General features: G+C 41.7%; 1 protein-coding gene across 10 annotated transcripts in view; it reads right to left on the minus strand.

The window, feature by feature from the left end:
- The window catches only part of DLGAP3 (DLG associated protein 3), an 811,006-nt gene that overhangs the window by 354,844 nt on the left and 430,578 nt on the right, over positions 1-25,584 (minus strand). For all 10 annotated transcript variants that reach the window (XM_077295792.1, XM_077295791.1, XM_077295789.1 and 7 more), the window contains exon 3: positions 8,784-9,836. In XM_077295792.1, coding sequence (XP_077151907.1) covers positions 8,784-9,779 — 996 coding nt within the window. In that variant the 5' untranslated portion in view covers positions 9,780-9,836. The remainder of the gene's footprint in view (positions 1-8,783; positions 9,837-25,584) is intronic.

The raw sequence follows: 25,584 nt of genomic DNA on the forward strand, positions 1-25,584 counted from the left end.
CCCCAACTTTGAACAATTAGAACATCAAGAGGAAGCTGATGGGTCTAAGGGTTCGTATGACATAACAACCTCACATGAGCCCCAGGAATGCACATGCTGACACCACTGGAACTGCAGAGGACAGAGTGGAGTGGTGGCGTAAACAGATGAAAACGTCGGAAGTTGAGTATCAGACTTAGATTATAAGCACCACTCCAGCGGTGAAATAAAAAAAAAAGCTGGAGTGGTGATTTAATTATTTAATGACTTTTTTAATATATTTTGTAATTTTTTTATGTTATTAATCAGTCTCCTTGGAGAACTTGAACCTGTGATCACTTAATCACCTATATAATGCACTGCAATACTGCAGTACTGCTGTGTATTGTGAAATCAACAATCTTCTTTGAAGTCAAACCACAGACGTTCTAACATAGTATACACTAATGAAAGTCCTTGGCTGCCATGGCAACCAAACAGCACCCTGTTTGTATGATCCAAGCCGACATCACTTCTCTATGGAGCCGGTTCAGTACCTTAGGCTAGGGGTTAATGTCGGGCTGGTCAAAAATTATTTAATGGTCAAAATGGCTATGTTGTCTCATCTGTAAAGGGGTGATCCAACTCTATTTTGATTGTAAAAATGGGCCCAGCATTTGGTAAAAATAAAACAACACAAAATACTCATCTACCGAATGCCTGGTCCTGCTGCATAAATCGCTAATCTCCCTGAATGCCCTTCTGCCAATGATGATCTATTTTCAGACTATGATGGGTCTATTTGTAAAATTAAAAACAGGGGTGAATAACCCCTTTAAACTGTATGTCAAAGACAAGGCAGTATATACAGTGGGGAAAATAAGTATTTGATACACTGCCGATTTTGCAAGTATTTCCATCAACAAAGAATGTAGAGGTCTGGAATTTTTATCGTAGGTACACTTCGACTGTGAGAGACAGAATCTAAAAATAAAAAACAAAAAATCTAATTGTATGATTTTTAAATAATTAAATTGCATTTTATTGCATGAAATAAGTATTTGATCACCTACCAACCAGCAAGAAATCTGGCTCTCACACAACTGTTAGTTTTTCTTTAAGAAGCCTTCCTACTCAACAGGACAATAGGCAAGCAGCTTGGTGAGAAGGCAACAACTGTTTGCACAATTATTAGAAAATGGAAGAAACACAAGATGACTGTCAATCTTCCTCTGTCTGGGGCTCCATGAAAGGTTTCGCCTGATGGGGTAAGGATGATTCTGAGAAAGGTCAGGAATCAGCCCAGAACTACATGGGAGGTCCTAGTCAATGAACCGAAGATAGCTGGGACCACAGTCTCAAACATTACCACTAATAACACACTACACCATCACGGATTAAAATCCTGCAGGACATGCAAGGTCCCCTTGTTCATGCCAGCAAATGTCAAGGGCCATTTGAAGTTCACCAGTGACCATCTGGATGATCCAGAGGAGGATAGGAGAAGGTCATGTTGTCATATGAGACAAAATAGAACTTTTTGGTATCAACTCCACTCACCATGTTTGGAGGAAGAAAAAGGATGAGTACAACCCCAAGAACACCATCCCAACTGTGAAGCAAGTTGGGGGAAACATCATACTTTAGGGGTGCTTTTCTGAAAAGAGTACAGGACCATACCATATTGAAGATAGGATGTATAGTGTCTTGTCACAAGATTTTGATCAACAACCTCCTACCCTCAGTATGAGCATTGAAGATGGGTCATGGCTGGGTAGTTCATAAGGCTCCCACCCCAAATACAAGTTTGTGCTGCTGTAAGACAGCAAGAAGCTAAAAGATGATAGGCTGCCTTATGCTTTGATAGTAAGGAGATGGCGCCAAGTCTAAGACAGCTTAGCTGAAAATAGAAGTTGGACAGGGATCAGCAAGTTCTTTTCGTGATGAGTAGAAGAGTAAACACTTCTTTTTACTGATCTTTGTTACCTCAATCACCATGTATGCATAGTAACTAACACATTGACAGATGACAGAATGAATACAAAAGAAGTACAAAGTACTTTGCTGCATGGGGGAAGGATATATTGTGCTGCCTGTCAAAAAGCTGAGCTCTGAAGATTCATAGGATTTGTTAGTGTGCTTCCCTATGTGAGTGGGTCTGGAGTATCTACCCCCACTGCCCCGTTAGCTATGCCTCTGGGATTCAGTTATCATTCATTTTACTCTAAATATTTGGAGTAAAATGACAATTTTTGCAGCGGTTTTCTGGCGTGTTACAAAATCATAACACATTTGCAACAAAATTCCTTTCTATTCTTCACACCTGACAATTTCTTCTTTTTAGGCAAAGTAGGTGTGGTTTAGCATTGCAAATCTTATTGGACAGATTTTGTCAATAGCAGTTGATGAAAAAGTTGCAAAAAGAAGTTGTGAAATCACTCCCAAAGAGTGGCAGAGTGGAAAGTGGAGCAACAGTTCTAGATAGAAGAGGTTTCTCTTGAGATTTGCCAAATTTAAAAAAAAGTCATGCAAAACTTTTAAATTTAGTGCAAAAACCCATGATGTTAAATGTAACTCTTACTAAAAAAATGAAGTTAACTGGCAAATGGTTACTGCCTTGAAACGTTAACCTTAGATCTTAATCAAGGACAATATATGAAACCATATAGCAACCTGATAATAGCTAGAGCACCTTCATGGATGAGATAACCCTGCTCCTTCAAATCTGCAGACAGCTTTAAAGAACTGCCATGCTAGCAGGCCATCACCCATAAAATGTCAAAATAATCATACTATTTTGTGATGGTTTTCTTCAGCAGACCTTGAAACTGGTGCTTAGAAACAAAATTAGAGCATCTGCCCCATTTTAACTAAAACTTGTCATGTTCTGGAAAAACACATTTGTTTTCTACGGTACAGCTAATGTCCCATGTCTAGAAGGTATCACTGGTTATAAACACCACTTTAAAGTTACTTTGAAGACATCATATATACGTTTTACCACTTCTTACCCAAATGGTGGACATCAGACATGCACATCACTCACTTAATATTTTCAACTTCAATCTTATATTTTATTTAACTTTTCATAGAGAATTAACATACACCAAAAAAACATGTACTTCAGCATGAGAAGGAATAAGTAGCATACAGTATATCTATAGGTGTACACAGGGAAATCTCTGGGCTCTGTGAGTAATAAAATTAGGATTGGACCCCAGACACTAGGCTGCTGGCCAAATTTGCTAGTTACAAATAAAATCACACTGTATTTTTATAAACCTTTTTATCACACATGTTCTAACTGTTTTCCACCGCCAAGATATGCCATTTGATTTATTTAGTAACTAATGTACTTAAAGGGGTTGTCAACTACTAGGAGAATTCCTTCTCATTCCTCATATTTGGCCCAGGTAAAATAAAAACACTTATACTCACTCCCGATGTCACAGTAGTTCCAGCGATGTTGATACTCGTGTTCCCGGGCTCACGTGAGATTGTTATGTCATGTAAACCCTGCTCAAAATAAACATCGGCAACATTCGGTATCACCATACCCACCTTTGGACAAATCAAACATCAAGAGTAAGTCGGTAAGCAGCAGCAGCCCTGACTTCCTGTTGATGTTCAATGTGTCCGAAGGTGGGGACAGTGACCCCAGCACTTATTGAGTGCAGGGCTCAAACAACTTCACGTAAGCTCCTGGAATACCAGTGCCGACATCTCTGGAATGGCGTCGACATGGGAGGTGAGTATAAGTGTATTTATTTTAACAGGGTCAAACATGAGGAAAAAGAAGGGATTGACCAAGTAGTGGATAACCCCTTTAAATGGATACTCTCATCTACAAGGATGTATTACCTGTTCACTAAATAGTATTGGATCAGTGGGGTCTAGCTGCTCTGCTGTCTCCCTTACTCGGATAAAGCCAGTATGGAGCAATGAAGTGATGCTTGATGATTGCTCTACTCAAATCTTCACTGCAGTCGTGTGATCGGGGGAAGCATGGGATCTCCCCTCTCGGCACAGACTTCATAGCAGCTCTGTGTTCTTGCCCACACTTAATGTACATTGCATAACATAAAAGCAACATCATATACAACATAAAACAACATTGAGTAGTACTCACTGAGGTCTTGACAAAATCCCATTACACTTGAATTTTTTTTTTGTTTGATTACATAACCATTCATTGGATAAAATCAGAGCGCAGAGGATTTAATACTTCATTAAAATAGAGTGAAATGGTTAAACAGTAATTAGCAGAGATGGAAAAGATAAAGATATTGTTACAAAAATTGAGTTCATATCTAGGGCAGATTCAGAAAATGATGGCAATGAAGCACCTTACAGTGAAAATGACAATTAGCGTATTCATCGTCAAATACAGAAACATATAAAAAATTGGAAACTAAGGACAATCATCACTGAAAAGCTGCAGATTTATTATTCATGCTGTAGTAAGCCATGCACATGCATCCGCTGGTAATTCCAATTCCCCATGTAAGACGTATGCATTCTGGAGATCTCAGTCACGACTGAGCGCGGGCAGGCAGCAATGGTAGGTGAGATGATAGAAAGTGTATGAAAACCCACGCAAGGCAACATTGTCTGTACATGACTGCAACCTTTGAACAAAACACTGGGGCTTTCAACCTTCATCAATTAGTAAATCTCCCCAGAAGCAGGTTTGCCCGTTCTGCGCTTATGATTCACTTTCTACTAACATGTAATTGCTTGAAATATATTTAAAAGGCTCAGCAATGGCTCTCTGTGTGCCGCATTCCACAGCTAACAGACTGTGGCATAATTCATACCTATATTTGCATACTTCATATACATTGATTGCATTATAGCTGAGAAAAGATTAATCTGCTCCTTGCTTAGCATTAAACACAGAGAGACAGTACTTTGCAGCTTGCATATAAATGAATATAGAGCTGTGGATCTTTCCAGGGTTGAGAATGTGACACATAAAGTCAGAAACCAAACTGTAAATGATATAGTAACCATTGTACAGACAGACAGTTTCAGAATTAGGCAACATCTTTAACTTGACCCTTTTTTTACCTATTCTCGGCCCTTGTCCATGGTGCTGAAAGCTAAACTCACTAATGTGCTAATAGTGCTAACCATATGGGTGAGCAAAGTAATTCATGGGGATTTCCGGGACAATTTTATTTTTCACTTTGGGCCCGAGAACTAACAGGCAGGTAGTTGCTATCTACCTGCCTATTCTTCCCAGCTCCATCTCGGACCAGTCACAGACTGCTAATGCCGGCAATTTTCCTGCTTCACGTCTGCTCATCTTCTGTCTGCTTTATCGATGGGGCATGACTGATGGCATTATACTGATTGACAGCCGGCTTCACGCAGTTAGTGGGGAGCCGGCTGTTAATCAGCATGACCTTGTCAGTCACACCCTGTTAACAGAGCACAGCGTAAGATAGGCAGGTGATCTGTCTATTTGATTTCAATGGAAGCTGCAGAATCACCGGTAGGAGCAGAGATCGGCAGCGGGCACAATAGGCAGGAAGTTAATTTTTAGTCCCATAGTGAAAAAATAAAAAAAGTCTTGGATTACCCATTTAGCTTGATTCACTCAATGTATAAAAAGCTACACTGTTGTGCTGTAATACATACAGTCATGGCCGAAAGTGTTGGCACTCTTGAAATTGTTCCAGAAAAGGAATTATTTCTCCCAGAAAATTATTGCAATTACACATGTTTTGTTATACACATGATTATTTCCTTTGTGTGTATAGAAACACAAAAAACAGAGGAAAAAAAGCAAATTGGACAAAATTTCACACAAACCCCCAAAAATGGGTTGTACGAAATTTTTGGCAGCCTCAACTTAATATATAGTTGCACAGCCTTTGGAATAAATGACTGCAATCAGCTTCATTCAAATGTCGACTGATAGCTTCTGCTGACACTGATGCACCCTGAGTCTGCAGGACAGCTTGAATTTCTTTGGAACTTGATTGGGGCTGCTTATCCACCATTCGAACAATCTTTCAGCAATATTTCTATGCCATCCATGACCAGGCAGAGTAGCTACAGTGCCATCGGTTGTTAATTTCTTGATTATATTGTGCACCGTGGACAAAGGAACATCAAGATCTCCGGAGATGGACATGTAACTTTGAGCTTGTTAATATTGTTCAACAGTTTTGGTTCTCAAGTCCTCGGACAGTTCTCTTCTCCTCTTTCTGTTCTCCATGCTTAGTGTGACACACACAGACATGCAATGCAAACACTTAGTCGACTTCTCCCCTTTTTATCTGATTTCATGTATGATTTTTCTATTGCCCACACCTGTTACTTGCAACAGGTGAGCTTGAACAAGCTTCACGTGCTTGAAACAAAGTTGTTTACCCACAATTTTGGAAGGGTTTAGCTACAATTTGTTTTGTTTCGTGTTAAATTATATCCAGTTTGCTTTTTTTCTCGTTTTTTTGTGTTGTTCCAATACACACAAAGGAAATAAACATGTGCATAACAAAACATGTGTAATTGCAATAATTTTCTGGAAGAAATACTTAATTTTTTGGAACAATTTCAAGGGTGCCAACAGTTTCAACCATGACTGCATGTGCTGAATTTACTACTTTTTTGATCATACTCATGCCAAGAAAATCAAGTCCTGCCAAGTGACAGATTGGATATTAGAGTATATAGTCACTTTCATGGGCACCAAATACATAATGTAGTTATTGTTTGAAAATTGTTTTCAAAAGTTGTTTCCAAATATTTTAACCTACTGGAATGTATTTGAATCTTTTGAGCACACACTGAAAGATTCCCTTTAACTGGTTACATTATTAGACATGTAACTGGCACTTGGTCAACAGTGATCACATGTACGTATGACAAACTTAGTCACTTTGGTTTAGAGAAAATGTTTAAGACTTGCCGTACTGTATACCCTCACTTATATTCTTTCCAGATTTCATATTGCTTTGTTTGGTTATTTTTTGATACAATTATCTAAGTTTTATATAATTTAAACAGTGAAATTATTTCCAGTATATATGAGATTCTGGGATGACGACCAATATGACTGCCACAACAGTCCCCAAATAGGTTAACAGTCAGTTTTATCTAACTCCTGAATGACAAACTACCTACTTATGAAAAGATACGACCACAGCAAACAGTGCATAGTGCTTATCAGCGCATTCTTGCTTAGCAGAAAAAATGGCAACAATCTCTTATGAAAATGTCAATGTAGCAATATTGTCAGTCACCCAGCTTTAATAGCTGAAAAGGATTTCTGAAATCTTGACAGATGATGACAATTGAAGGATTTATTGATGGTTTTAGGTTAAGTCAAAAATATTTTTCATTGCTTTGATGCAGCATTTTAATGCCTTAAGTATACTTTTGCGAAAGCACTATTATATCAATAGTAGGTTTTTCCAGTTTAGTCAGATGGATATTGACTTGAGTTGGCATGGATCGATTCACAGGACCCGGCCCATCGGCCATGTTGGTAATCTGTGGCTGCTGAATTGAAGCCCTTAGAATTGCCTCTTACCTGATATCTGCAACTCTTCTTTTGATGAGCTGACCTTGGGCAACGTCCTTGTTGCGGAGTGACACACATGTGATGCTGCAGCGGGCCAGCTAATCAAAAGAAAAGCTGTGGATGCTGTCGTGTAACAGACGGTTCTCAGACTACATGAGAATACTGATGTGGTCGAGTGACCAGATCCTGAATATCGCTTTGCGCCAACTCTAATATTGACTAAAATTCCAGATATACACTCTTTTTTTCTAAAACTGGGGAAAGCCCTTTAGCCCAATACATAAACAACTGATTTTCATATGAACAACAGTGCACATAATACAAATGCAGCAGATATTATTTTATTATGAGGCATTTGCCGTCATCTCCTGAGCACTATGTGGTGACATGACTGTCACTTGCTAATTACCTTTCTTAACCAGTTTGAAATGTGTCTGGTATATGCAGGGCAGGCTAACACAACATCAAAGTGGTATTTAAATGCATAATGAGACTTTCTACTGAACAGTTGTACCTATCAACTAAATATTTTGCAGTGTGGACAACATGTCTAGAACTAATGAAATCTCTCCTGCAGACTGTTATTTTTCATGTATGCAGTCATAGTCAGCAATAGTAGCAGCCTAAAACTGAGAACCGAAAAATGAGAAATGATAAATTTCTAGGTGCATTTGCTACATGGTTTAGCATGTTTGACTGATGTTCCTGGTACCGCGCTGACCACTTTCACAACTATCATAGTACAATGTTTCTCTTAAAGGCAACAGAACTGTTTCAGTCAACAAGGTGTCTCATCATCACTGGTTGTGATTAGACTGGTTCTAATGCTAAAATGATCTGGTATTTTTAATATTCCAAACAGGTAACTGTTGATATGGAATAAATGTTGAATGCTAAAGGGTGAAGGTGCCCACAGACAATACTACTTGCATGAATACATTGTGGCTTACTGTATGAACATTTTTATTCTACATGTTCAAAACATAAAAAGGAAAGATCACCTATGACAGCAATACGCATTTTTGAAAATAATTATGGATGCCTTCTATTAGCTGCTAATTAAGAAGACAATCTGGAGTTAACATTCTACTGATTGCTTTATTATAGCTACTATTCTAATAGCACTGGTGTGTTCGTAAGAAGGTAAGTTACAAAGTTCTATAACCATGAACCTCAATGTGAAAACTTGTTTATGTGACTGCTTTTGGCCTGTATTTAACAAGATGCCAAACTAGAGAGTAAAGTAATATCTATATGTGATAAAAAGCAGAACATTTCTATTTATTTCTACCTGTAAGTAGTGGTAGCCTCGTTCCTTTCCCTTGGCCTCCTGAAGCATAAGCATCTTGTCCGGATGATGGCTGCCTGAGCTTGGATAGGCTTCTCGTGCCTGACTGACGGTCATTGTGTGCCATGTGCTCCTTTTAAGTGTCTGCCCATCAAGGGACATAGACATTCCAGCACAGGCCAGGCATTTGCCGTCTCCACCTCCACCTTTTAGACTCTTCAAAGTTAAGTCTCTGAAGGCACTTTCAGGAGTGTCCACTCCAAAGGGAGCTCCATGCTCCATGGCATGACGAGCTGACACCAGAAAACTGCTGTCACTGTCAAGGTTGTCATCAGAGCTCCACCACCCTGCCATCTTTGACCGATGTTTAGATTCAGATTTGCGATCTTTACTTTTACTTCTTTTACTGTGTCGAGGCTGGGAGTGCTGGTAGCCTTCTCCTCCACGTCCTTCATACCTGGTGCCATTGTATTCTCTCTTGGAAGGTGTTTCCAGGGAGTGCGATTTGGCAAACAATTTTTGGACTGAGTGCACAAGGTGGCGAATGCGACTTGGACTCTCACTGCGCTGCTCAGTGGTGCTGGTTCGTTGGTACTGCAAAGTATGGAAGCCATCATGGTGCAGGGGTAACTGTTTTTCAAACTGATCCAACAAAGTAGGTGGCAAACGATTAATCTTACTGGAGTTGTGAGCAATGGCAGCCATACATTCATCACAGTCGAATTGCTGAGGGTTGTGGTGCATTCTGGGGTAAGTACCACCACTGGAGGACCGTGGCTCAGGCATGCTCACAGGACCACCAGGGCAATCTGGTGTCACGCCAACACTTCTAGGAGGGCAATAGTGCAGATCAAGGGAACAAGACTCAGAGGCGCTGCGGGGATAGGACTTGCGAAAGTCTGGACCGTGATGACGAAAATCCAATGCTCTCTCTCGTATTTCTGGAATGCAATGGCATGGAGGCTGTGTTTGACTGGCTTCCCCATGGTAACCTTTCATCCTGTTAATACAGAATAAGTGGCATCTTTCCTGCCCCTCCCATTTTTCTGGGATTACCTATGGTAAAAAAACAAAGAGGCATAAAATTAGTACTAAAATCATTAAAACTCATAGATATATGTGTATAGAAAACATAATCCAAGAATAATCTTTAAAATAGAGTATAATAATGGGATAATTAGGCTCCTCTCACTTTCGCATGGGGAGGTGAAGAGGCCGGTGATCATGCACAATCGTCATGTATTGTGCACTTTCCCTTAGAATAAGAAAGGTGCACAATGCTTGCCAATCACACATGCATCCCAGCAGGAATCAGTAGACATTATATCATCGGTCCCACTCTCCTCACAATGCAGAATTGAGCAGAGCCAGAATATGTAACCATATGGATGGTCGTGAAATCACGGTACCTCTCACCTCCCAATGCATAAGTACTATTTTACTGTAAGAACATGAAATGTAAACAGTTCTCTGTGTTGGACAATCACTGTTTATTACAGAGATTCCAAACTTGTTAAAGGAATCCATTATCAATAAGCAAATTATTTATGTGATGGGAACCCAACGTACAGCAGTAATATGTGGTGAAATCAACTACGAGCTCATGATCTTGCACTTCCAAGACGCCGCCTTCTATTGAACGCTCGTAAATCCGCATGTGCTCACTGAACAATGTGGATTTATCACATTCAATACATTCTGTTGATTACATTTCTGAGAAAATTGAAGAGAAATTGACATGCTGCAGTCTTGAAAGACGTGCCGAATGTCAGTTTCCGCGTGTGTTTCACAGATGACTATGAACACATAGTGGACATGGGATTTCTAGAAATCCCATCCCCTATGCTGTAACATATGGCCGCTGTGATGTTTACACTGCATAAATACACATTGTCAAACCTGCAGCAATTCCTGATTGTGAGCAATGATCCTAAATGTTCAAAAGCCCTGCAGTGCTACCACAGGGAAAATTAAGCATTATGCCCATTCAAATCAGTGGGTTGTCTGTATAACGCAGGACAGGTCCTCCAGAGAAATTTTATGTAAGCTGCTCTCCACTCTTACCAAAAGATGAGGAATATGAAAATAGTAACCTCTATATTAGCCTTGTAAAATGGGCTAAATGAAAATGATGAAACATTTGATATTACAACACAGTTTAGCAGAATAATATGTCAACCAAAATGCTTTGACCTAAACTATTTGAATTTCACAAATGAAATTAGGGACTTTGAAAAACCTATGATATTTAATTAAAATATCATCTTATTCTATGTGAACTTACGGTATTTGGAAACTTCAATTGATATTTGATACTATTCAGTAAATAGGTAGTACCACACCTTTGAACAATATTGTATGTTACAGCCTTGGAGAGCTAAAATTGACATCAAGTGTTGAGGGGCTATGTTAAAAAACTACTCATCTCCTGATTTTGAGTTACTTGTTTTTGTCTCTAACAGAATAGCAACTCAAATGACAGCTACACAGTTAGCGCTTAGCTATTCGGGCACAACGACATAGAGACAGATATCTGTTTCCATGGACAATCAGCACAAACTTGAAATATTAAACTCAGTACAAACACAACCAGTACAAGCCCAAAATAAAACAATTTATGTGAAAGCTAATCAGACATTTAAGTAAAGTTCAACGCTAAGAATTGAATGTGACATAGACTTCAGAGAAAATTTCATTTATTTAAAATCAGATTAAATGTAGAAATTAACTCCTTCATGACCAGAACTTATTTCGGTTTTGCATTTTCGTTTTTCGCTCCCTTCCTTCCCAGAGCCATAACTTTTTTATTTTTCCGTCAATATGGCCAAGTGAGGGCTTATTTTTTGCCGGACGAGTTGAACTTTTGAACGACATCATTGGTTTTAGCATGTCGTTTACTCGAAAACGGGAAAAAAATTCCAAGTGCGGCGAAATTGCAAAAAAAGTGCAATCCCACACATGTTTTTTGTTTGGCTTTTTTGCTTGGTTCACTAAATGCTAAAACTTACCTGCCTTTATGATTCTGCAGGTCATTACAAGTTCATATAGAACAAACACGTCTAGGTTCTTTTTTATCTAAGTGGTGAAAAAAAATTCCAAAGTTTGCTAAAAAACAATAAATTGCGCAATTTTCGAGACCTGTAACATCTTCATTTTTCGTGATCTCGGGTGGTGTGAGGGCTTATTTTTTGTGCGCTGAGCTGAAGTTTTTAATAACACCACTATTGTACACATATGTTCTTTTGATCGCCTGTTATTGTATTTTAATGCAATGTCGTGGCGACCAAAAACATTTAATTCTGGTGTTTCGATTTTTTTCTCCCTACGCCGTTTAGTGATCAGGTTAATCCTTTTTTTTATTGATAGATAGGGCAAAGTAAGAATGCTTTAAAAAATACAATCATTAATATTTTATTTTTATGAATTAACAAAGAGAGATCTAAATAAAAACAATATTTGCTATCATGACCCTTTGCCTTCAAAACCAAACTAAAGCATTAATTCTTCAAGGAAAATTTGCACTCAGTTTTGAACAAATTTGCCAAGGAGATTGTTCCAAACATCTTGGAGAACTAATCTCAGATATTCTATGGATGTGGACTTGTGAAAATCCTTTCTGTCACTTCAAATAACCCTAGACAGACTTGATGATGTTGATCAGGGCTTTATGGGGCCATGTCATCACTTTCAGGACACTTTGTTCTTCTCTACGCCGAAGATAGTTCTTAATGTCATTGGCTGTAAGTCTGTGTGTTGTTGTGCTGCTGAAAAAAATGTATAGTCAATCAGATGCCTCCCTGATAGTAATGCACAATGGATAAGTATCTGCCTGCATTTCTCAGCATTGAGGACATCAAGTAATGAGCAACACTGAGGACCTTATGGCAGTAGTTGGCCAAGGAAACGCATCATGTTTACTTCCCTTTGAAATTAGATGCTCAGCAGTGCTCAGAACTGGCAGCAACAAGTGAGACCCAGATACAGTCATCCAGTGTTCAGAGAAGTCTGGCTATAAGGGGTCTTCATGGATGATTTGTACCCAAAAAGCAATGGATATAAAAATTTTACACACCCCTGCTAAATTGCCAGGTTTTTGTCATGTAAAAAAAATCATGCCAAGAGAATTGAGAACTTTTTCATGGAATCGAGGCCAAGAGACTCATTAATTCACAAAAATATAGAAACTGGGGTGTAGAAAAATCAAAATTTGAAATATTTGTCTGTAGCAGAAGGAAGTTTGCTCATAAAGAGCTAGGAGAGTGGTCAAAAAAGGCTACTTGCAAATTTTAGGATGGATTTCAGTAAAAGGATTTGGGGGCTTGCTCAAGATTAATGGTGTTTTCAATGCTAAATACAGGCAGATATTTATCCATCGTGCAATAACATCAGGGAGGTGTTTGATTGACTTTAAATTTATTCTACAGCAGAATAACGACCTCAAACCTTCAAGTCCTGAAAGTGATGAAATGATGATTTGATGTTGTTTAGGAGGCAAAAGGTGGTCACATCAAAAATTGATTTAATTTAGATTTCAGTTTTGTTCACTCACTTTGTACTTTGTTAATTAATAAACTAATAACGAGAAACTGTCAGGTCTGATAACGCTATTAACCTACAAATATAGGGCTAATTAGCAGGTTAATATTGTTATGAAGGTGCCCAGACGTAGTATTGAAAGTGTGGAACGCCCGAGAAAATGAACTTTATTTGTTGAGATTTTCAATTTACCACATTAATGCCTTCATTTACCTAATAACCAATAGCGCAATGGTGTATGTTCTTGATACATTTGTATTAGTACACATCTCATTCCTATAACATTATACAGTTAGTACTATAAGTTGTCTGGAACAATATTATATGCTTGAATTATTAACCATTGAATGACCAGAGGCCTTAATGACCGAATAATTTTTCTGTTGTTTTGTCTCTCTGTATTTCAGTGGCTGTAATTTTTTTTAAGTGGTGTAGCTGTATGCTTCTGCTATAATCGTATCTGAACTCACCCTTACTATTTATGCCTTTGACGCTAGGCAGTACTGCACTTTTATTGCAGATGAAGCAGGGCAGCACAAGTTCAGCGTGGTTAAAACATTGCTTATTATACATTAGTCTGTATACCTTAGTCTCATTTTGATGTAATTAGGTCATTCTATGAGCTCTAGGTGGGACGACCTTCTATTTAAACCTTCAGGCACTAGTTGATACCCTGTATTTCTGCTACTTGATCTCACGTACAATAATCTGTTCCTGACCCTGGACTGACTTGACTATTTTTCGGCCTTACGATTCACTGTCCTCCTGGTTTTGAGCTTGGTCACCTCCTGATTTTGTCTTTGTCTCCTGTTTTTCTCTGGTAAGGGACACTCTAGTTTTGACCCAGCTAAAGCCCTCATGCACTTTAGATAGATGTTGGCTGAACGATGGTTCAGCTGGAAGCTATTTCGCCCAAATCTCTCTAATACAGTTGTGCTCGGCTACACAGGAGAGCTCACTCAGCCAAACACTCCTGTGTTCTCTATGATAGAGCCACTGCCAAAAATATCTGGCAATAGCTTAACTGTTAGAGAAAAATAGGATTGTCAGTTGCAAATCAGACATGCCACATACTTATTTCTCCCTACAACATCTGAGAAAATTCTTAAGACAATCATCCTCTGCCAGTTCGCCTCACCAGCCAGAAGCCACTCTTTGAATTGGATGCCCTATTAAGATCTACAATGCTTCTGTGAGAACAAGTTACAATATAACTAGTCAATAAACTTATGGATCACCTCCAAATGGTGGTTAATCAAATGCAATACTTGGCTCAGTTGTTCCATGGTCTTGCAAAGCTGGTTCAACATTATGAAAATCCCTAGGTCCAAGCCACTGCAGCAGCTCCCCTAACCATATCTTAATCCCAACTCAATCTACAGCAGGGAAAATAAGTATTTGGTACACTGCTGATTTTGCAAGTTTTCCCAACTATAAAGAAGGGAGAGGTCAGTAATTTTTATCATAGGCACACTTCAACTGTGAGAGACAGAATCTTAACCAAAAATCCAGAAAATCACATTGCATGATTTTACATAATTAATTTGCTTTTCATTGCATGAAATAAGTATTTGATACAATAGAAAAACAACACTTAATATATGGTTCAGAAACCTTTTAGTTTGCAGTTCAGATGTTTTCTAGAGTTCTTGACCTTGTTTGCGCACACTGCAGAAGCAGTTTTTGGCCCATTCCTTCATACAGATCTTCAGATCTTTCAGGTGTTCAGGTTGTCACAGAGCAACATTGAGCTTCAGGTCCCTTCAAAGATTTTCTATTGGGTTCAGGTCTGGAGACTGGCTAGGCCACTACAGGACCTTGAAATGCTTCTTACAGAGCCACTCCTTAGTTGCCCTGGCTGTGTGTTTTGGGTCATTGCCATGCTGAAAGACCCAGCCATGACCCATCTTCAATGCTCTTACTGAGGGAAGGAGGTTGTTGGCCAAAATCTCAAGATACATGACACTATACATTCAATACCATACAAAAAATTGGGAGGAAGTGCCTGACAGAAAAGGGTTAGTGCGGTAGTCATCTTAGGAGAGTGAGGTGAGAGCTGGAAGGAGGAGGACGTGTGACGTCTCCGTCGAGTGCCATCCGCAGAGCCGAAACCCCCAGGATCTGACATCCGTGACGCACCAGCAAATCAGTTGTGGAACAATGCACTGATAAGAAACTCGTTATCCCTTGGTCAAACAGCCGTCATCCAGGTGGGCTCATTTTTGCAATGACACAGTAACAAGACACAGGTTGGTAAGTCCTCAGCTCATGCTCACTGTAAGGATTACGCTGGGAGAGTGCACTCACACATAGTTATGCGCAAACCTCAGACAGCCATATACAGGTACTTGAATGCATCAGTGCCAATCAGGCTTAGCTTGCTGAGCCACTAGTGACTTCTAGAGACTATAGCATTAAAGAGGATCTATCAAAGTATACAAAGGTGTCCGGGGAGAAGCCTATTGCACTCACTTGGTCCTTAAAATGAATACGGCGGAGTACAATTCAAAAACTGGTTTCTGCATTGGGGTTTATAGTTGTTTTGTTAAGTTTGTAAGCTGCTGTGCTGCATCACCAATAAGCCACCCCTGGCATTCATTTGATTGTTCAAGTTTTTCAGGTAAATACTCGGTAGCCGCACTGGGCAGGTGCACAAAAAGGTAAATTATAGTAATGTAGTCATCATTTCCATGCCTACTGAGTGACACATGTAAGATTGTGCTTACTGCATGTTTTGGGGGACACTCGCTTAGCAACAGGATTCAGTCACACAGGCACGTTTGTTTTTTTTAACACAAACACAGTCCATGCGGTTTATTATAGCATCATAAACCGGGTTATGCACAGTTCGTTATAAACTCCATAAAACACAACAGGCACCAACCGGTGACATTAATTTGCAGCTCTGACTCAGATATTTCCTATACGGCTTTAACTCACAGTTCAGACACTACACCTGCCATCCCTCCTTGACTAGTTCCCGGGGTTGTCTGTATGCCGTATCAATGTCCATGTCATATAGCGCACACGACATTGGTTTGCCATCTCTAAACACACTGAACCTCACTTCATCCAGTTACTGTGGGAGACCGCACAGTTTATCACTATGCATGGAACACAACAAGCACCAATAGTCTGTTCCACTGGCACATATGTCTCTGCCTATATGATAGCCCCCCCTTTCCTGGGTGTTACCTTTCTGGAGCTCCTGCTCCACACGCTGACCTCCTGTCAGTCCTCTCTCTCAGGGAAGCTGCCTTATGGGGTTCAGGAACTTGCCTGGCAAGCACACATCAATTAGTCCAGAGCCACTGAAGGTCGGTAGCTTCCCCAACACAGACCGTCCAGGTCCACGGTCTCCTCAGGTGCTCCGGGAAGACTCCACTCACAGGAGTTTCCAACACAGACAGTCCAGGACCACAGTCTCACTGTGTGCTATTTAGGATGCCCATCCCACCTGAGACTTCCAACACAGGCTACTCAATGCACTATTCAGGACGTCCGTCCCTACCGGGGACCGTCCAGCACACAGGCATGTGACCTGTCTGGGTGCTATTCAGGACGTTTTTCCAATACCCCAGGCCACCAGGTCTAAAGCCCCACCACATGCTCTTCAGGTAGATGACACTCCCAACACATAGGCTCTCCAGGACCTTCCAGCATAGACCATTCAGGTCCACACTCAGAGACCATGTGACCCACACCCTTGTCACATTATGAAGCTGTAACCACTCCCACAGGTGGGAGTGTGTGTGTGTGGCTAGTTTGACCCGCCCATCTCTCATAACTAGTCCAGTAAATCTCCCTTAACAACTATACAAACAACACAATTTAGTTGTAGGACTACAAGTCCCAGAACAACATTACTTCAGACTTACCGAGCAGACTCCCTCTGCGACACATATAGGCCACTTACAATTCTGCCAGTTGCTGTTTCACCACCATTATAACCACAGATACACCTCCATGCATATCCCGAGGAGCACACACAGAGCCCACTAGCTGCCACAGGGCTCACTGCATAACACACAGCACAGTTGTCACAGTCAGTTCTGACCAGGTGTGCATGAATTAACCTGATACATTTTGTTTGGTTGGTAGAAGCTTATTCAGCCAGACTTTAACAGTGAACGTTCATTTGACTAGTTTACTGTTTACTGCTTTCATTTTCCATGGCTTTGCTGTATCCTGAAGAGTGCACCCCGGTCCACAGCTTACAGTTGCACGATTGCAGCCAGGTACATTTTTGCTTGAAACACTAGTGTTTCAGAGAAAATATAGTTTAAAGATCCCAATGCTGCTTCAGTTATTTGACAGGTTTGTTTACGTAGTGAATAGAGATGAGCGAACCTTTTAACCCTAACTTAGTGACTGAGCCAATTTTGACTTTAATGACCAAGCCAAATTTTACAATTATGACCACTGTCATTTTATGAGGTTATAGCTCTGGAATGCTTTAATGGATTCCACTGATTCTGAGAATGGTTTTTCATGACATATTGTACTTCAGGATAGTGGTAAACAAATTTCTATATGACTTACATTTACTTATGAGAAAAAGGAAATTTGGCAAAAATGGAAATGAAATGAAATTTTGCAATTTTTAAACTCTTAATTTTTGTGCCCTTAAAGGGAACCTAAAAGAATAAATGTTAGCACAGCCAAACTAGGAGGTGCCACACAGTAGGTTCCCAAACCTTATAGTTAAGTATCTAATACCCGGCACACTCAGGGATGTTTGGTGCAAAAATCTAAATTTAATACATACAGTAGCCACTAGTTACAAATGTTTCAGTCGTGATAGACCTTCATCAGTGTACTAGGGTTAATCTTTAGTGTGAGTAGAACACAAACAGTAGCCAAAGATCAGCTTAAGGATGTAGCCCAGAACGTAGGTGGTCAGTGACCTGCAGTCAGGTATACCAAACTAGATATGTGCAGAGTATCATATGTCACGGTGTCCACCGCAAGACAAGGAGGTCCCGCAACACAGCGAAATACTTCCAAGACATAGTGCGCGGGCACATGCGCAGTAATGTTTTCAGCTTTGTCCGCAGTTGGGCAAAGCATACTGCGCGTGCGCGACTGAAGATTGCATTGCGCACGCGCCAACTATGGAGCACCCGTACTCTAATTCACTGACATATTGCAGACAACAGGGACGGATGGGGTGGAGAAATGAAGATGAAACGCCGCCCATCGGACCGGTAAAAACTCATTTAAATATCCCACCAATTTGAGGTGACATGTTCCCTTTAAATCAGAGAGTCGTGTCACACAAAATAGCTAATAAATAACATTTCCCACATGCCAACTTTACATCAGCGCAATTTGGAAACATAATTGTTTTTTGTTAGGAAGTGATAGGGGTTAAAATTTGATCAGCAATTTCTCATTTTTCCTACAAAATGTACAAAACCATTTTACTTAGGGACCACCTCACATTTGAATTAAAGGGAACCTGTCACCTGAATTTGGCGGGACCGGTTTTGGGTCATATGGGCGGGGTTTTCGGGTGTTTGATTCCCCCTTTCCTTACCCGCTGGCTGCATGCTGGCCGCAATATTGGATTGAAGTTCATTCTCTGTCCTCCATAGTACACGCCAGCGCAAGGCAATGTTGCCTTACGCAGGCGTGTACTCCGGATGACAGAGAATGAACTTCAATCCAATATTGCGGCCAGCATGCAGCCAGCGGGTAAGGAAAGGGGGAATCAAACACCCGAAAACCCTGCCCATATGACCCAAAACCGGTCCAGCCAAATTCAGGTGACAGGTTCCCTTTAAGTTTGGGGGTCAATATGACAGAAATACACAAAAGTGACACCATTCTAAAACTGCACCCCTCAAGGTGCTCAAAACCACATTCAATAAGTTTATTAACCTTTCAGGTGTTTCACGAGAACTAAAGCAATGTGGAAGAAAAAAAATGAACATTTTACTTTTTTCACAAAAAATTTACATTAGACCCAAATTTTTTTATTTTCACAAGGGTAAGAGGAGAAAGTGGGCCACAATAGTTTTTGTGCAATTTCTCCAGAGTACGCCGATACTACGCATGTTTGGGTGCATCGCAGGGCTCAGAAGGGAGGGAGTACCGCTTGACTTTTTGAACGCAAAATTGGCAAGAATTAATGGCAGGCGCCAGGTCGTGTTTGGAGACTCCCTTATGTACCTAAACAGTGGAAAACCCCAAATACTAACTCCAACCCTAACACAGCCCTACCCCTAACCCTAATTCCTAATCCCTTCCCTAACGCTAATCCAAACCCTAACCACAACCATAACCCTAACTGCAACCCTACCCCCAACTCCAACATTACCTTAACCCCAATACCCCAACCGTAACCCCAATACAACCGTAACCCCAACACAACCCCAACACAACCCTAAGTCTAACACAACCCTAACCCTAGCTACAACCCTAATCCTAGCCCAATCCGAACCCTAGCTCTAACCCCAACCCTAACCCTAGCTCCAACCCTAACTGCAAAGAATGGAAAAAAATTAAAAATATATATTTTTACCTAACTAAAGGGTTGAGAAAGGGAAGTTTGATTTACTATTTTTTTATTTTGATTACTGTGATAAGGTTTATCTGGGGGGCTCGGGGGACCCCAATTCTCTCTTCTCTGGTATGCTAGATCATATCAGAGGAGAGATAAATGAATGGGAAATTTAATTATTTTTTTGGGCAATCGCCGTTCTTCCGTGAATAACGGCGATCACAAGACTGGGGAACGTAAAATCCAACCTGATTCATGTTCTCTGGGGTCTCAGCTACCCCCAGTAGCCGAGACCCTAGAGATTTTCCAACACGGCCTCTTAATTGCCACCAGTAAAAGGTGTATCGGCGGTCGTTAAGGGGTTAAGATTCGGATCGGCTTGGTGAACTTCCTGACGTCTGCTGAACAGTTCGACGAACTTATCTGAATCCCACTGTATTCAACGGGAGGCAAAACCAAACACATAGGCAATACCTTCAGGGGGACCCAAAAGCTGCCAAAACAACTCAAATTAGGGGCAGACACAGGAAAGTGGCATTAATTGACCCAGAGTAGAAATAGAACAATTGTGCACCATGGATGTATGGGACAGGGCTTGGAACAGCATTTCTAGTTTAAACATTAATCAGTGCCAAATTCATGCAACACACATGAAGGAGACCCAACTTGGAGTCAAAACATTTCCAAAATTTAGGAGCAGACACCAAGAAAAGTGGCATCAATTGACCCACAATAGAAATGTTATAATGGTGCAGAAGCAGGCATGGACCGTGCACGAGACAAAGTCTGGGACAGCATTTACAGCTTTAAATTTAAGTTAAAAATTAAGAGGTGGTTGAAGGACCAGTGTAGGCAAGCAGTACTGGGGGCCCTGCCAAATTCAGGCAACACACATGAAGGAACCCAACTTGGAGTCTAAACATTTCCAAAAATTATGGGCAGACACCTGGAAAAGTGGCATCAATTGAGCCACATTAGAAGTTTAATATAAGATCTTTTTCTTCTCATACAGGTTGGGTTAAAGTCAGATATACAGCATTATAGAATGCTGTATATATGGGATGAAAGATAGTGGCCGTATCTGGTGACAGGTTCCCTTTAAGCCAACTTTCCTGCTTTGACTTGTCATACAGCTTACTTCATTCATGTGGAAAATGGTTCAATTACAAAACAGATTCAACCTCAATATGAAGGGAGTCAAAGGGGTTGCCCACTAAAATAACAAATTCTTCTAAGCACATCTGGTGCCAGAATTGTTCCAGCAGTGTTGGCACTGGCCATCTCGGGGCTCATGTGACCTTGTTATTTCACGCAATCCTTAGCTCTTCCTTCCTTGAGACAACTCAGTCATTCTGTGTAAATGAGAGCTATGGCTGCTCTCACTTCCTCCGGATGTCAATTAGGTCCGTAGGGTAGGGCAGGGAAGTGGTTGCTGATTAGCCTCAGGAATCACATGGCATAACAATGTCATGCAAATCCGGGGAGAAGGAGAACTTTAATTGTGCCAGCAACGTAGGTGAGCATAACTATTATTGTTTTATTGGGAGAAACATAGGGATTGGGAAGGGGTTGTTTGAGTAGTGGACAACCCTTTTAAGTTTTTACTCAACAAGCAATCATTTTGATTGAAATTGTTAATTTTCATCAACTTTTTTCATTTTTCTTTTTCTCTCGTTTTGATTTCAAACTTTAAGCAATCTAGCTAGTAAGCGGCTAGCAATCCTCACTTTAAGCCATGCAATACATAGCTGTATCAATTAATGTATGGTATATGCAAGAGTCTTTTGGAATCTAGGAAAATAAATTGGTTAATGTCAATGTTTATTATATCTAGAGGTTAATGTCAGTATTTCTGGTGGTCAAGGGCAATAAAGGTGTCGCTTCATTATTCCTGGTGGTCTACAGAAGTGAATTCTATCCTTTGTGGTTATGGGCAGTGATGGGGCTTATTTTGTAAAACCTTGTTGATCTGTGGCAATAAATGGTTTAGTGTCACTATACCGATTGATCTAGGGCTGTGAATGGCTTGATGTAAGGATTTATGGTGGTCTAGAGCAAACCAATGGATCTGGGCAAGAAACATTTATCCCACATAAATCAGCGTGAAATGGTTATTCTCCTCTGTAGGCTTCCACACTGTCATGAGCTACAACAGTTCAATTTCCTTTTTCTTCCCTTCATAGATAAGAGTGCAGAGATGGCATGGAGAGAGGACTGTGCTGCTGTAACTGTGCAGCTAAACAGTTCTCTTTAGGCCATGTTCGCACATTAAGTATCTGGCCAATTTTTAACATCAGTATTTGTAAGCCAAAACCCGGATGCAGAAGTGGTGACGTGTTTCTATTATACTTTTCCTCTGACTGCTCCACTACTGATTTTGGCTCCCAAATGTTCATGTAAAATACTGACCAAATACTGAACGTGTAAACATGGACGTATGATCAGGCAGACTATATCAGGACCTCAAGAAATCTGCACTAGAGCAGGCTTTTATTGCACTTTTCTTGCACATTAATAACTTCAAAGCTAAGCTGCAGCACAGCTTAGAGCGAACAGTGGTCCTAAACAAGACATAGAAGAAAACCCACTTCAGAATTACACATAATGATATATTCACCTGATTCTGACATCTTTTTTTCAAAGCTAAAAGGCCTATATTCAAGGAGCAGCTGACATCGACATGAAGTGTTTAAATGATGGAGTAGGGAAGAAGTCACAGAAAACACATTCTTCAATTACTACTTGTAGGCTTTAATCCACAGCTGCCTACCGATAGCCTGCACCCATGTCAGATTGTTAGGCCTCATTCAGATGTCATTGATTTCTGTCCTACACAAAAAAACACTTCCATTTCACCAGTGTTTTAGGCCCGTTTTTATCAGTGTCTCAGTTTTTAACATCAGCGTTTTGTCAGTGATTGTCTCATACTAGACGGTGGTCTGATTCTAACGCATCGGGTATTCTAGAATGTGTATGCGTAGTGTATAGCACAGCCCACGTAGTATATTGCACAGCCACGCAGTATATTGCGCAGCCCACACAGTACATTGCGCAGCCCACGCAGTACATTGCGCAGCCCACGCAGTATATTGCGCAGCCCACGCAGTACATTTCGCAGCCCACGCAGTACATTTCGCAGCCCACGCAGTACATTGCGCAGCCAACGCAGTACATTGCGCAGCCAACACAGTACATTGCGCAGCCCACGCAGTACATTGCCCGGCCCACGCAGTACATTGCGCAGCCCACGAAGTACATTGTGCAGCCCACATAGTACATTGCACAGCCCACGTGGTATATTGCGCAGCCCACGTTGTATATTGTGCAGCCCACGTAGTACATTGCGCAGCCCACGCAGTACATTGCGCAGCCCACGTTGTACATTGCACAGCCCACATTGTACATTGTGCAGCCACGTAGTATATTGTGCAGCCCACGTAGTACATTGCGCAGTCCACGTTGTACATTGCGCAGCCCACGTTGTACATTGCGCAGCCCATGTAGTATATTGTGCAGCCCACGTAGTATATTGTGCAGCCCACGTAGTATATTGTGCAGCCCACGTTGTATATTGTGCAGCCCATGTTGTATATTGCGCAGCCCACATTGTATATTGTGCAGCCCACGTAGTATATTGCGCAGTCCACGTAGTATATTGCACAGCCCACGTTGTATAGTCACGTAGTATATTGCCCAGCCACGTAGTATATAGCACAGCCCATGTAGTGTATTGCTCAGCCCATGTAGTATATTGCCCAGCCACATAGCATATAGCACAGCCCATGTAGTATATTGCCCAGCCACGTAGTATATAGCACAGCCCATGTAGTATATTGCCCAGCCACGTAGTATATTGCCCAGCCCATGTAGTATATTGCCCAGCCCACGTATTGTTAGGGTTTGCGGTACACACCAAATATATTTATTGATGCGATTGGTGCGTTCGCAACGCGGGATCCACCGTGCAGGAAATATCCTGCCGCTAAGTAAATGGCGGTACAATATGGCGGTATTAACCAGCTCTGTTAGCTTCACAGAGCGGCCGAGAAAGCAAAGCTCTGTGCCCTGTTAACTCTCACAGAGACACAGGCTAACTTCCCAGAAGAGAGCAGTCAGTGGTCATGCATGCACACAACACTCCTCGCCGGAGGTGCCAGCATTCTAGGGGCTTATTTCAGCCAGGTCCCTGAACACATTCACGCATATGACCACAGTGGCACAAAGCATGTAACTTTAGAAGATACTAGCGCATGGCCGTGCGGCCATGCGAGCCTTAAATAGCTGCAGCACGTACAGGACCTTAGAAAAGAGGACCAATGAGAGACTGCTACTGAGCCTGCGTACCTACAGGACCTTCCTAGAAAGACCAATAGATTTGGCTGCAGTACCTCAACATGTGACCCTTGATCTCCACTGAGAGTTCTAACCCTGGGCATGCTCAGTGTGTGCAAAGCAGGACTTAGTCCCAGAAAAGCCTGTTCGCCGTAGATCAGTGCAGGGTACAATAGCAGAGCCTGGAGAGGCAGCAAAAACCCTTTGTACTGAATCAGACTCAGTGAGATGCCGGGACCGACGTCTCCGCTGAGCAGGCTCCACTGCGGCCGATGGAGAATGGGAGACCGCAGCAGAGACGGATCGAGATTCCCCCTGTGTGGCAGAGGAAACACGACTCCTAACATTACCCCCCCTCCTAGGGCCCCCCCTCCTTGAGCCTCGCTACGCTCAAAAGCTGCAATGAGCAGCGGAGCCCGAATGTGCTCTACAGGCTCCCAGGTTCTATCCTCTGGACCGTGACCCTTCCAATCCACCAGATAAAATTTCTTGCCACGTACCACCTTGCACCCCACGATAGCATTCACCTCAAACTCATCCGTGGATGAACCCGATGTCAAGGCAGATGACTCAGAGAACCGGGTCAAATGAACGGGCTTTAAGAGGGAAACGTGAAAGGTATCGGTGATACCAAGGCGTGGAGGAATAGCCAAACGGTAGACCACAGGGTTCACCTGTTCCAGAACCTTGAACGGACCAATGTAGCGAGGCGCAAACTTAGTGGACTCAACTCGCAGCCTGATGTTACGAGCGGAGAGCCACACTAAGTCGCCAGGAGCAAAGGTCGGAGCGGGGTGCCGGTGTGTATCAGCCGAGACCCTCATTCTCTCCTTGGAGGCCCGGATGGCATACTGTGTGCGGTCCCAGATGTCACGTGCCTCCACCACCCAGTCTGCCACCCTAGAGTCGGTGGATGACATGGGCATGGGCACAGGGACACGCGGATGCTGGCCATAATTAAGGAGAAAAGTAGTCTGACCAGTGGAATCGGCTATGACGTTGTTCAAGGCAAATTCCGCCCAAGGTAGCAAAGATGCCCAGTCATCCTGCCTAGCAGAGACAAAATGTTGCAAGTATGTCACCAGAGTTTGATTGGTTCTCTCTACCAACCCATTCGTCTCGGGATGATATGCAGAGGAGAGATTCAGCTCTATGCTGAGTAAACGGCAGAGCTCTCTCCAAAACCGAGACGCAAACTGGGGACCCCGGTCGCTGACAACTTTATCAGGCATTCCATGTAAGCGGAAAATATGTTTAATGAACAACGTCGCCAAGGCCCGTGCAGAAGGTAACAGTGGTAGCGGCACCAAATGCACCATTTTCAAGAAATGATCGGTGATGACCCAAATGATGATACAGCTGCGAGACTTGGGCAAACCCACCACAAAGTCCATCCCGACCATCTCCCAGGGCCTGTCTGCCACCGGCATG

Source organism: Ranitomeya variabilis, chromosome 3 (genome assembly GCF_051348905.1).
Source record: "Ranitomeya variabilis isolate aRanVar5 chromosome 3, aRanVar5.hap1, whole genome shotgun sequence".
NCBI classification, from domain to species: Eukaryota; Metazoa; Chordata; class Amphibia; order Anura; family Dendrobatidae; genus Ranitomeya; species Ranitomeya variabilis.